The sequence below is a fragment of the Salmo salar genome, chromosome 20 (genome assembly GCF_965601325.2).
Source record: "Salmo salar chromosome 20, fSalSal1, whole genome shotgun sequence".
In the NCBI taxonomy this organism is placed as follows: Eukaryota; Metazoa; Chordata; class Actinopteri; order Salmoniformes; family Salmonidae; genus Salmo; species Salmo salar.
This window is the reverse complement of record NC_138310.1, coordinates 16398504-16411980: the sequence shown is the minus strand read 5'-3', so window position 1 is coordinate 16411980 and position 13477 is coordinate 16398504. Positions and strand designations below refer to the sequence as shown.

General features: G+C 43.1%; 1 protein-coding gene across 1 annotated transcript in view; it reads left to right on the top strand.

Moving 5' to 3' along the window:
- The window catches only part of LOC106580051 (3',5'-cyclic-AMP phosphodiesterase 4D), a 90364-nt gene that overhangs the window by 64021 nt on the left and 12866 nt on the right, over window positions 1-13477 (top strand). Inside the window, exons 3-6 of the mRNA XM_014160619.3 lie at window positions 3594-3630; window positions 3807-3883; window positions 4516-4565; window positions 12977-13089. Of these exons, the coding sequence (XP_014016094.1) occupies window positions 3594-3630; window positions 3807-3883; window positions 4516-4565; window positions 12977-13089 (277 nt within the window). The remainder of the gene's footprint in view (window positions 1-3593; window positions 3631-3806; window positions 3884-4515; window positions 4566-12976; window positions 13090-13477) is intronic.

Genomic DNA, 13477 nt, shown 5'->3' with positions numbered 1-13477 from the left:
TTCTATTAATCTCCTTATCATACTCTGCTGCTACCAGACATTCCACTGATTTCAAAACTCGGTCAACTTCTTCCGTGACAACAACACTGTTGATTGTCACCGTTTCTTCTCTATCACTGTCATCAAAAGACTTCTTCAATGAAAATGTTCTACGTAAATCAGGGATTTCCTCATCGTCTGATTCATTTTCAGAGTCAGAGAGAGTCAGCATGGCACGATCGTCCTCCAGAAAGTAGTCCATCACAACTTTTTCCCATTGAACTTTGTCAATAGCGCCTGATCAACTCAGGGCAGCAATGTAATTAAGAGCAGTAGCAACATATTTGCAGTTCTCCATTGCTAACGTTATATCTTTCTAAAAAACTGCAGTAGGAAGGATTATCTACACATTACGAGCAGCTCATTTTATACACACAAGATCCTAATCCGCAGACCAATCCAAACTCATCTCTCGGCAAGTCCAGCCCACTCATTATCTCAGCCAATCATGGCTAGCGGGAAGGTTGCTGTTTTTTTTCTGTGGCTAAACCAACTAGGCTCGTAATTTAACAATTGTATTCGTATTAACAGATGGCATACAAGTTTGATATTAAGGCACATGAAAGTTCACATGTTCGAGAAGGCATTTCTCCCCCCCCCAAAAAAAATGACGTTCAAACAGCTGTCCTGTGAAGTCGTGACTTGCGACATAGGCCTAGTTTACTGAATCGGGTCACATATTGTCACGCTGTATAATTATATGAGACAGGCACAGGAATACGTAAAAGGGGATTTTATTTCTCCACCTAAAATAAAGTACGTCATGAAAACGATGGGGACGAAGCCCAAAACAAACACGTACAGTTGAAGTCGGAAGTTTACATACCCTTAGGTTGGAGTCATTAAAACTCGTTTTTCAACCACTCTACAAATTTCTTGTTAACAAACTATAGTTTTGGCAAGTCGGTTAGGACATCTACTTTGTCCATGACACAAGTAATTTTTCCCACAATTGTTTACAGACAGATTATTTCACTTATAATTCACTGTATCACAATTCCAGTGCGTCAGACGTTCACATACAGTAAGTTGACTGTGCCTTTAAACAGCTTGGAAAATTACAGAAAATGTCATGGCTTTAGAAGCTTCTGATAGGCTAATTGACATAATTGGAGTCAATTGGAGGTGTACCTGTGGATGTATTTCAAGGCCTACCTTCACACTCAGTGTCTCTTTGCTTGACATCATGGGAAAATCAAAAGAAATCAGCCAAGATCTCACAAAAAGAATTGTGGACCTCCACAAATCTGGTTCATCCTTTGGAGCAATTTCCAAATGCCTGAAGGTACCACATTCATCTGTACAAACAATAGTACACAAGTATAAACACCATGGGACCACGCAGTCGTCATACCACTCAGGAAGGAGACGCGTTCTGTCTCCTAGAGATGAACGTACAATGAACGTACAAAACCGCCATAAAGAAACACACTATGGTTTGCAACTGCACATGGGGACAAAGATCGTACTTTTTGGAGAAATGTTCTCTGGTCTGATGAAACAAAAATAGAACTGTTCATCGTTATGTTTGGAGGGAAAAGGGGGAGGCTTGCAAGCTGAAGAACACCATCCCAACCGTGAAGCACGGGGGTGGCAGCATCATGTTGTGGGGCTGCTTTGCTGCAGGAGGGACTGGTGCACTTCACAAAATAGATGGCATCATGAGGGTGGAAAATTATGTGGATATATTGAAGCAACATCTCAAGACATCAGTCAGGAAGTTAAAGCTTGGTCGCAAATGGGTCTTCCAAATGTACAATGACCTCAAGCATACTTCCAAAGTTGTGGCAAAATGGCTCAAGGACAACTAAGACAAGGTTTTGGAGTGGCCAAAGCCCTGACCTCAATCCTATAGAACATTTGTGGGCAGAACTGAATAAGCGTGTGTGAGCAAGGAGGCCTACATACCTGACTCAGTTACACCAGCTCTGTCATGAGGAATGGCCCAAAATTCACCCAACTTATTGTGGGAAGCTTGTGGACGGCTACCCGGAACATTTGACCCAAGTTAAACAATTTAAAGGCAATGCTACCAAATACTAATTGAATGTATGTAAACTTCTGACCCACTGGGAATGTGATGAAAGAAATAAAAGCTGAAATAAATCGTTCTCTCTACCATTATTTGAACATTTCACATTCTTAAAAGGAAGAGGTGATTTTTTTACTAGGGAATTTTTACTAGGATTAATAGTCAGGAATTGTGAAAAACTGAGTTTAAATGTATTTGGCTAAGCTGTTTGTAAACTTCCGACTTCAACTGTATATACACATACTAATCAGGAGGAATGGGAACCAGGTGTGCGTAATGAGACGAGACAGTCCGAGGTTGGTGGTAATGAATCCAATTCAGTGACACCTAGAAGGCCGGTGACGTAGACCTCCGGAGCTGGTGAACGGAATGAGTAGCAGTACCGGGGTATCCGTGACACATATTTTGATTTGTTTAACACTTTTTTGGTTACTACATGATTCCATATGTGTTAATAAACCCTTGAATGAGTAGGTGTGTCCAAACTTTTGATTGGTACTGTATATATATATATATATATATATATGTATATATGTATATATATGATTTTTTTTATCGTGCGAAAAACGATTTTAATCGACATTGAAATGACTTAAACCAAATCGACACTGTGTAGCCTTTTCAATTCGTCCAGCTTGCCAACAGTCATTGAAACGAAAGCTAGACAATCAAAGAGCATCGAAAATAACAAAAACGATGGATAGAGAACTATTTTTTGCACATTTTGACGGCAAGGAAATATAATACATTTTAAGTGAGGCCCTCCAGACTTTTTTGACACCCCTGGTCTTGTTTCTTTAGACAGAAAATGAAAGTAGTGAGGTTGCTCAGGGTGGATCAGAGGGCGTAATCCGCAACCGTCTATCAAGCCAAAGGTTGTGTGTTCGAGTGGCGTCGGGGACTACATTTTAGTTAACCCTTCCCCTAATCCTTATTCTAAACGTAACCCAATTCACCTAACCTGCTACGTAAATTCACCTAACCTTTGTTATTTTAATTCCATGACCTTTCACGTAAATTATCCTAACCTTTGTCGTTAGTTCACCTAATCACCAACGTAAGTTATCCCCGTAATTCCCCTTTGTTGTTACTATGGAACAAGCAACCTGGTCTCAGAGAAAGATGTATAAATTAAAACCTCTTCCAAGAAGTATGAAAAGTTACATCATCAAATTCATATGCTATTGTACGACTGTATAAGACGTATGATAGTATATGTCTTCTAACAGTATGACGTTTAACGACCGCAATTCCATTCATAATCTTACATAACGTAACATATCATACTAAATGGGGTGTCACAGATTTACATACAGAATAATATGAAATGCCCTGAGGCCACATTGTATAGCCATATTACACTAGTCTTGCCATAGTCTGTAGCCATGGCTACAGCTGGGATCATCTCCTCTTTGTCACGCAGAGGGTTAAAATGTGAAGGTCATGTTTAGAATTTCTGTAGACAAAGGTGTGTCAAAAAATGTAATCTAACATCTTTTTATCTTTGTCTCTTTTTTTGCAGTCATGGCGACGATATGATTGTAACACCATTTGCACAGGTGAGCAATGGCACGATTGCTAAGCAAGTTTTATTGTGTTGTTGCCTAATTCCCTGTTGCTATGCTGATATTTAGCAAAAGACACCCAACTTGGACCAGTTTAGATTGGATGGGGCAATCACTGTTTAAGAGATGAATGTGAGGTTTTAATGTCAATCTGTCCTGATCTCCTCCAGGTTCTAGCCAGTCTAAGAACTGTACGGAATAATTTTGCTGCATTAACCAATTGTTCACAAGACAGAGTGTCCAACAAGTAAGTCTTCGCAAGCATACACTGTATGTACCTTATACACAATGAACCTGTAATTACTGCTGTGTAGTAGTCTAGAGCAAGGCACAAAGCTACCCTAATTATAGCTAAATATTAGTGTTATTTGGGGATTTTGGGGCTATATATTGGATATATATGTATTTATATGATATCTCCAACTGAAGTCTCTCTTTATGGTGTTGTGTTACAAACGGCTTCAGTATTCCCCATGTCATCTCTCTTTGACTGTGTTTACATAGGCAGGCCAATTCTAATCTTTTTGCCACTAATTGGTATTTTGACCAATCAGATCAGACATTTTGCCCTAGTCTGCATGCTATACCACCAGACACTTGCTGCTGCATTTGACACAATGTGTTGGAGAAGATGTGAATCCTTTGCTGTAGTTCTCCCCCTGCTGGTCTTCACTGGGACTACAACAACAGCAGTCCCACTCAGTCTGTGATGAATGGGGACTGATTCAGCTGGAAAGGGTGCAGCAGATTTACCTCTGTTAGTGAGATAGAAGGGGGAGAAAGACAGGAGGAGTTCGATAGGAGAGAGATAGAATGAGGTAGTACAGTAGTAGTGTTTTGAGAGGAGATCAATGTGTATTTTGTTTCTCCCCACACCAGGAGATCACCCATGTGTAATCCACCACCCATCACCAAGACCTCATTCACAGGTACGCTGATAGTCTTTAACTGTGTGGTCTTTGTGTTTGTTACTGTGTGTGTCAGTGGAGGCTGCTGAGGGCAGGACGGCTCATAATAATGGCTGGAACGGAGCAGATGGAACGGCATCAAAACACGTGTTTTATGTATATTATACCGTTCCACCGATTCTGCTCCAGCCATTACCATTACCATTAGCCCGTCCTCCCCAATTAAGGTGCCACCAACCTCCTGTGGTATGTGTGTGTGCGTGTGCGTACTGTATGAATATGTTGATAGAGAAAGGAGGGAGAGAGAATATCATCCATTCTATCAGCTTGGTAAAATGCAGCATTCCTTGATGATGGTGTCATGGCATTGTGATATGACAGACATTGGGATGGGAACTGTCAGACCAGAGATAGAGGATGAGGACATAGAGATCCTTTAGGGGGAGCCAAACAACAGGACACTGTATCAAAACGATCCAGAGTGTGTAGTAAATACAACATGGCTGACATGTTTGGAAGAGATACGCCTGTAGCTTCTGTATAGGACAATGGGAACCAAACAGCATAAAGGCTGCAGGACAGTGGTTAGTAACCCTGGTACAGTAGCATCAGCAGGACTGTTTGACTTCTGGTTCACCTGTTTGTCTGTCACTCAGCCTTGTATGGAAAGGCTTCTGTGCCAAAGTGCTGTCAGGCCCCATGCTCCATCCCCTGACTGACAGCTCACAGCCAGACCCTACATTCCACACAGATCCTATGGGATCCTGCTAGAATCAGGTCACTACATCTGAGGCTGGGCTTAGCAGGTTGGTGTGACCCCTTACCTTTCGCTCCCCACTGTAGCAGTTACCCACTATACAGTGATGGGAATGACATCTAAATCAGTGTGTCTAACTAACACCATGAAACTAATCGGTCATTCACTAGCAATGGAACAATAACAATGAAATGAACAATATCAAGTTTGCTTTCATTTTTGTATTGTAATCATCTGTAAGCAATCTGTAAGACACAGATTGTTGGTAGGCTTTGTCAAAGAGGAGAGGAGAGTGGTCCACTACTACTTCAGAATAGGGCTTCTCTCTCAGGTGTTTTATTCAGGAGATGACACAGGGACCAAAATAGACCTGTTCTTGAAGGGCACTTCTCGTTGCCCTCTAGCACTATGTAGGGCTGGCAGTGTGTGTCACAGGGTGAGCAGCCAACCATGTTAGTAGGTCCTGCTAGTAGGTCCAATACTATGTCAGTAGGTCCCATACTATGTTAGTAGGTCCCATATTATGTTAGTAGGTCCCATACTATGTTAGTAGGTCCCATACTATGTCGGTAGGTCCCATACTGTGTCGGTAGGTCCCATACTGTGTCAGTAGGTCCCATACTGTGTCAGTAGGTCCCATACTGTGTCAGTAGGTCCCATACTGTGTCAGTAGGTCCCATACTATGTCAGTAGGTCCCATACTGTGTCAGTAGGTCCCATACTGTGTCAGTAGGTCCCATACTATGTCAGTAGGTCCCATACTGTGTCAGTAGGTCCCATACTGTGTCAGTAGGTCCCATACTATGTCAGTGGGTCCCATACTATGTCAGTGGGTCCCATACTATGTCAGTGGGTCCCATACTATGTCAGTAGGTCCCATACTGTGTCAGTAGGTCCCATACTGTGTCAGTAGGTCCCATACTGTGTCAGTAGGTCCCATACTATGTCAGTAGGTCCCATACTGTGTCAGTAGGTCCCATACTGTGTCAGTAGGTCCCATACTGTGTCAGTAGGTCCCATACTGTGTCAGTAGGTCCCATACTGTGTCAGTAGGTCCCATACTGTGTCAGTAGGTCCCATACTGTGTCAGTAGGTCCCATACTGTGTCAGTAGGTCCCATGCTCTGATACCAGGTCCCATACTATGTTAGTAGGTCCCATACTCTGTCCCACATCCTGCTCCTTTCATACTCAGAGTGCTGTAGCTCAGTTGGTAGAGCATGGTGTTTGCAACACCAGGGTTGTGGGTTCGATTCCCACGGGGGGCCAGCACAGAAAAAAATAAAAAATGTTTAGAAATGAAATGTATGCATTCACTACTGTAAGCTAAATGACTAAAATGTAAATGCTGTAGATCTTGTATTTGGGCCACACATATCCAAGCTAGAATCCACAGGCTATTTTTTCCCTGTTAAACAAAACACGTGTGACAAGCCAAACCCATGTACAGTATGCACTATTGTAAGGTGCCATGACATTCAAAACCTCCCTCTCTCACAGAACATTCCACTCTCTACCCGGGAACATGTGTAGCACACAGTGTGTGAATAATTGATGACATTGCACTATATTTAGAAATTATTAGAGTGCATCCATTATGGCCCTGGCCATAAAAGAGAGTGTGAGTCATGGGACTGATTGTTTAAGAGAATTGACTACTTGTAATTCATGTGAAGGCCTGTGCTGGCAGTGTCATCCTAGCCTGGGTCCCAGTCAGTATCTTTAGCTAATCCACTGTCTGTGCTTGCTCCACGTCATGTGCCAAAGAGACTGGCCTTTCTTGCGTCTTCAAATATGAACATTGTATCATTAATAAGCTCGAGGAGAACAGAGGATTTGATCCCGATTCATCACCCTCACAGCTATTCTCCAATCATAACGATTATGCAAATTTTGGAACTCTGTCTTTTCTCCACAGAACACGTTGGTATCTGGTTTCTAAGCAACCGTATTTTGTTTGTCCAGATGAAACCAGCCTGTCAAAAGTTGCTTGCTCAGTCTAAATTCTCAAACTGGATACATACTGCAAATCCAACCACAAAACGTCTTAGTTTTGATTTTAAGCCTCAAAATACAACATGTTGTTAGGCTAACAGCTAAATGTATTTTTTATTTTTTTTTACTTTGTTTTACATTCTAATTCCATTTTTTAGGCTCCACATATTATATTTGTTATTTCCAACAACCAATGAGCAATTCTCTCGTAAATTGCATATTGAACGTTGACATGGATTGTCAATGACAAGGATTGTCAAGGAGTGAAATTTGATCTAAAGATACTGATGCTAGCCTGCTGAGAAGGACAATAAAGGAGGTCATGTAGAACAGTCCTAATGGGACATGGAGAGGCCGATGGGGCATTAGACGAGCCCTGCCATGAGTCCCACATGACATATAGGCTGGTCTCTTTCAGCTCCGGCCCCCTCCTCCCTCCCTATCACTTTATTTATTATACATCTGTCCATCAATGTGTCGATTGGTTGGTGTTTGAAGACGGCTATTTTTAGTGTGGGCTAAGAATAGACTGGATGAGGAGAATAGACCAATGAAGAGTGCTGTAGCTGTGTGAACTCTGACCTGGGGAGAAAAGATAATGCTCGTCTTGTGATCCAGACTAGGTGGTGAGGGAATGGAACAGCTGTCCGTTTATTAATGGTTAATTGCATTCTTGTTACCCCTGCACACATCTATTGCTATGGGCATAAGTATTGTTCATGACACAAACTGTTCACACCCCTCTTGTTGGCGCATTTATTGCAATTCAATACATTTTGCCATGAGATGGAGACTTTTTGCCATTTTAAAGCTAATTTCCTGCAATTCTACACATTTTGCATGTCTTATGTGTGTTCATGTGATATTTGAGTGACTCAAACATTAAAACAAAATCAATGGGCTAAAAAACATAGCTAGAAAATGTTAGCTAACTAATTGATCTGGACATTTCTGACCAGTTATAAATGGTTCTCTAAGGTCTGCAATGACTGACATGACAAGAGGAAAACTGGTGATGCACAAACCAATTTTCGAAATTGCACCTTGTGCATTCTGCTATTACAACTTGAGAAGCCCAACCGTTTGGGAACCACTGGTATAAGGGACAAAGTATTGCCTTGTAGCTGTATCTCTCAAATATCTCTCTTAATCTCATGAAGATTGGACATAAAATATAATGGATTTAAACCAATTTGGGTTTTGGTTTCATTGTGGCGAAGTTGGTAGAGCAAGGCGCTTGCATCACCAGGATTGTAGGTGTAATTCCCACAGGGGACTAGTACAAAAAAGTACGAAAATGTATGAACTCTGGATAAGAGCGTCTGCAAAATGACTAAAATCTAAATGATAATGATGATTTCCAAAGCAATGGGAACATATATTAAAACAACAACATGTCCTTGCTGGCGGTATGTACAGGATTACCACTCTCCCACTTCCAGTCCAGCTCCAGTGTTCCTAGCTGCTTCGGTCCAGCGTTTGGCAGCAGCCTGCCGTCTGTGCAGCAGAGTGGTCTCTCTGTGCGCTGGTGTCTGATGTCGCACTAAGCATGAGAAGAATGTCATTGACGTCAGTGCAGTCTCTGTCAGAGAGAGTGGCACCCCAGCCACAGAGAGAGAGAGAGAGAGAGAGAGAGAGAGAGAGAGAGAGAGGCACCCCAGCCATTGAGAGAGAAAGAGAGTGATGGAGAGATACAGAGAGGGAAATGTAAAAGAGTTGAGCTTGAAAGACAAAAGAGAATGACAGAGAGATTTAGGGCCGGTTACAGTGATGCAATGCTGATGTTTGAGGCATGCTGGGAAAATTACTGCACATGTGGCACACACACACATAGCTTATACTGTACACATGTAGGGAACGTTCCTTACTTTGAACCGTATTACTGTACATTTGGCACATAGTACATATGCAGACACCAGTGGCAGTCGGTGCCATTTAAGATTAGGGAGGACAACACATTTTTTTTAATGAGCATAGTCTTATTTTTATTACACCATATTGGATGACTGTTATTCATATTCCGTTCACCCAGCTCAATGTAACATCAATATATTTAGGCTACTACATGATACTTGAATTTTCTCTATACCCATCATGAGGTTGCTACAACCTAGCCTGCAAATGAATGTAGGTGCACGGGTCGAGAGGAAGATGTGAGTAATGAAAGTGACAGACAGTGACTCGTTCAGTACCGCCTTGCACACTCTTGCCTGCATCTAGCTGATCTAGGGTGGAATCATTAGTCCAAACAGTTGCGAATTAGAGTTTCTATTGGATAAATTCAGGTAGGTCTATCCCCGTTTTGTTCCGTTTGCTTCAGTTCAAGAAACTTTTTCAACAGAATGGGTGGAATGAGTTATGACATAAGTGTTGTGTTCCTTTGTTTAGCGACCCCTAAATTTAAATGCATCACTCACAAATGTAGCTGACTGTCTTCTGCAGGTTATCATCTAACCAGTGAGGTACCATATATCTCCCAAATCCTGATCACCCGCACACACAGTTCACTTTCATAGCAGCCACATACATACAAGCTTATTAACTAAAATGGATCAATTGAAAGTGTGGGTTCACAGCTCCAATCCAGATGTGTTGGTCATTACTAAGACATGGTTAAGCAAGAGTGTTTTGAATACTGATGTTAACCTTTCTGGTTATAACCTTTTTTGGCAAGACAGATCTTCCAAAGATAGGGGAGTGGCAGTCTTTACAAACGATCACCTTCAGTCCTCAGTTGTCTCCACCAAGTCTGTCCCCAAACAATTTGATTTGCTGGTTTCAAGCGTTAAACTTTCAAATAACTCTTTGTTGACTGTTGCTGGGTGCTATCGTCCTCCATCAGCACCGGCCTGTACCCTACCTGCCCTAAGCTCTCTCCTGGCCCCTTACACTAAGTCTGAATTTGTCCTGTTAGGTGACCTAAACTGGACATGCTTAAACCAACTGACCAAGTCCTAAAGCAATGGGGCTCCCTAAATCTTTCTCAGATTATTACCAATCCCACAAGGTATGACCGCCCCATTATAGCTGATTATAAATCCATAATAATACATATATTATCACCTAATGTTGTGTTAGATCTTTTTATCAACTTAAGTTCTTGTGAACATTATAAGTTTTGAACTTCTATTTGCTATTTATGGCCTGTAGGCCTCATTGACCTGAGCACATACAACTGTTTTTTGAGTAAAAAAAGCATAATGTATGGATATTTTGACTTTAACAAATACTCAGATGAAAAATATTGTGCTATCTATCACAGACTACTTTGTGTCAAAGTTGAACAAGGACTCTCTCCTCCTCACCAGTGTCATGATCAAAGATATGATCAAGAGCCTCACATACAGTATATCGTTTGGTCAATGTGCTGCCACAGAATGAATTGTGAGCAAGGCCTCAAAAAAGCTTTATATACCAGAGCTGCAAGAAAAGTTCTATATATTATTATAACAATGTTGCGATTGTTTGTGAGAATTCCAACAGGTGTGGTTCCCGTGGGGGAAAGATTCTATTGGGGAAAGGTTCCTGTGGGGGTTGCCATGGGAGCCAAGAAGGGGAGTGAGGTGTGTGTGTGTGTGTGTGTGTGTGTGTGTGTGTGTGTGTGTGTGTGTGTGTGTGTGTGTGTGTGTGTGTGTGTGTGTGTGTGTGTGTGTGTGTGTGTGTGTGTGTGTGTGCGCGTGGCGTGTGCGCGTGCGTGTGTGTGTGTGCTCAAACACACATGCATGTGGAGGTCTGGGAGAGGAAGTGTGTCCATCTGATGAATGAGCATGTGCCTGAACTCAATTGTATACACTAATTGTAGTCTCACCCATTCATTTCTAATGACCGGAGATTTTTGACCGTGAACACCACAGGTGTACAAAACTTAAATAAAACACCCAAAATGTTTTGAAAATTATCCAAATGTATTTTGTGTGTTCAGATGCCGTGTGGACAAAGTCATGGAACCTTATGACAATCAGACTAAATGAACTACATTTCTCAGAGAGAAAACTTGTAAATTGGTCCAATTCGACCGGAACACAGCAAGAGGGTTAATTGGGTTTTGAGAAGGTGACACACTCTACTAATGAATGACTGAGAGAGGCTTCAGTGCACTGCTTACATTTGCAATGGAAATAAGGAATATACAATATAATAGAAATTACAAATATTTGATACACTGTTATTTGAGGTTTGAAAGGGGTTAGAATAGACTACTGATACCTCACCCTAACATTGTTTGAAATTGTCTGACTTTACGATCATTATTCAGAGATTATTCCTCTTTAAAAAGCATCACTACCCATACATCTCTTTCTCAGACATCTGTCTCAGACACGTACGGCATACGATACATCAGAGAAACCGCAGTCGCTTGAAGGGTCTGGGAAAAACCCGTGAAGCTCTGTCTCGTTCTCCTCTCTCTCTCTCCCTCTCTTTTTCTTCATCTCTCTTTCTCTTTGTCTCCTCTTACATGTCCACCTCCCTTCCCTCACCCCTCTCTCTTTCTCCGTTGAACGGACACGCAAATTGAGCTCCAGCTCCACTGCCTCATACTCCAGGCCGGGCTTTCTGTGCGGCCCTCCCCTATCCACAGTGCAGTCCTCTCAGGCTTTAGGTACAGCTCTGAGGAAGAGCAGCGATCTGCCGTCTGGATACCAGGGATGCTACACACACATCATCTATAGGACGGAGCCCAGACTCAACACACACTCATTGGATTATAGCGTTGGCATGTAGCGTTTCTGCTGCAGGGAGGCTGAGGCAGAGTGATGTGTTACGGTTAGCTCTCCATCTGGTGTGTGTGATTTGTGTGTGTGTGTGGTATGTGTGTGCGGTAAGCGCGCACCCCACAGCTAGCCAGTCAGCCAGCCAGCCAGGCAGCCAACCAGCATGCTACAGTGTGCTCCCCTTTGTTCCAGCCTGTCGATGAAACCCTGCTGGTTGTGAGATTCTGGACAGCGTCTGGATCTACTGCCCCTTCTCCACCCCCATCCCTCCCTCCTCTCATCTATCCCTCTGTCTCTCCATCCTTCCCCTGGGCAGACATGGGCCTGCTATCCAGACTGCTCTTCATCCTTCTCCATGACTGGAATTATATCTCTTCTATGGACTGTATACTGAACCTCAGACACACACATCACTGAGAGACTGGGATTCTGTGTGTTGTTGTGCGTATGTGTGTGTGTATGTGTGTGTGTGTGTGTGTTTGTCTTTGTCTCTGTTTTGGTGTTGTCTGTATCGTATCCAAACCTAAAGGGCACCCTCCATATTCTCAGTCTCTGCTGTGATTTTAACTGTTGCTTGTATTAGGGGTGCTTGGGCTTCAACAGCCTGGTGCAGGGTTTTGGGCTAGGTTTAGGTTCCAGGACTATACGCCCCTGTCATTCCTCCAAAGGTTTGGACAGTAGGACTATTGGACACGGAGGGGGGGTCTCTGGGATAGGATTCAGGACTCTAAGCCCCTCTGGTCTCACCTTATCAGGGTGTCTGTCTTGGGTTGGAAATCAGACTTGTGACTTGGCCCCTCTCACTCTCCTACTGGCCCCTCTGCACCAGTATGAAGAGTCACCCATGCGTCCACTCGGGGCATCTCAGCATTGCTGTGTGTGGGGAGGCAGACCCCGGGCCAGCAGTCTGCGCTAGCCCTCTGAAGCGCCTCCGTACTGACCCCCTGCCCACCTGTCTCGCCCCCCCAGAGGAGGCCTATCAGAAACTGGCCACTGAGACGCTGGAGGAGCTGGACTGGTGCCTGGACCAGCTGGAGACCCTGCAGACCAGACACTCAGTCGGCGAGATGGCCTCCAACAAGGTAAGGACAAGAACCTTTTACTTATTATTGTGTGTCATATTTAGTTGCGTTTGAGTAAGTCTTTGTTTACAAAAAACATGGAGGTGAGATCTGTAGCAATCAAGATTGTTGGCTTCCCACGCTGGAAAGGTCTGTTGAGGTACTGTAAGGATTGACTATCCATCTCTTCCCGCATACCTGTGCATAACTGAAGTGTTTTGGAACAACACTACACTACACTGCAATGGATTCGGTCCCTCTCAGCTGGGAACATGACTCTACTGTATGGAGTGACCATTGACAGGTAGCCTAGAGGTTAGAGAGGAGGAGGGCCTGCCACCAGAGAGTTGCCTGAGTTGGGAGCTTGACAGCTTTTCAAATGATGTTGTGTTCTAGCCAAACTGCCATC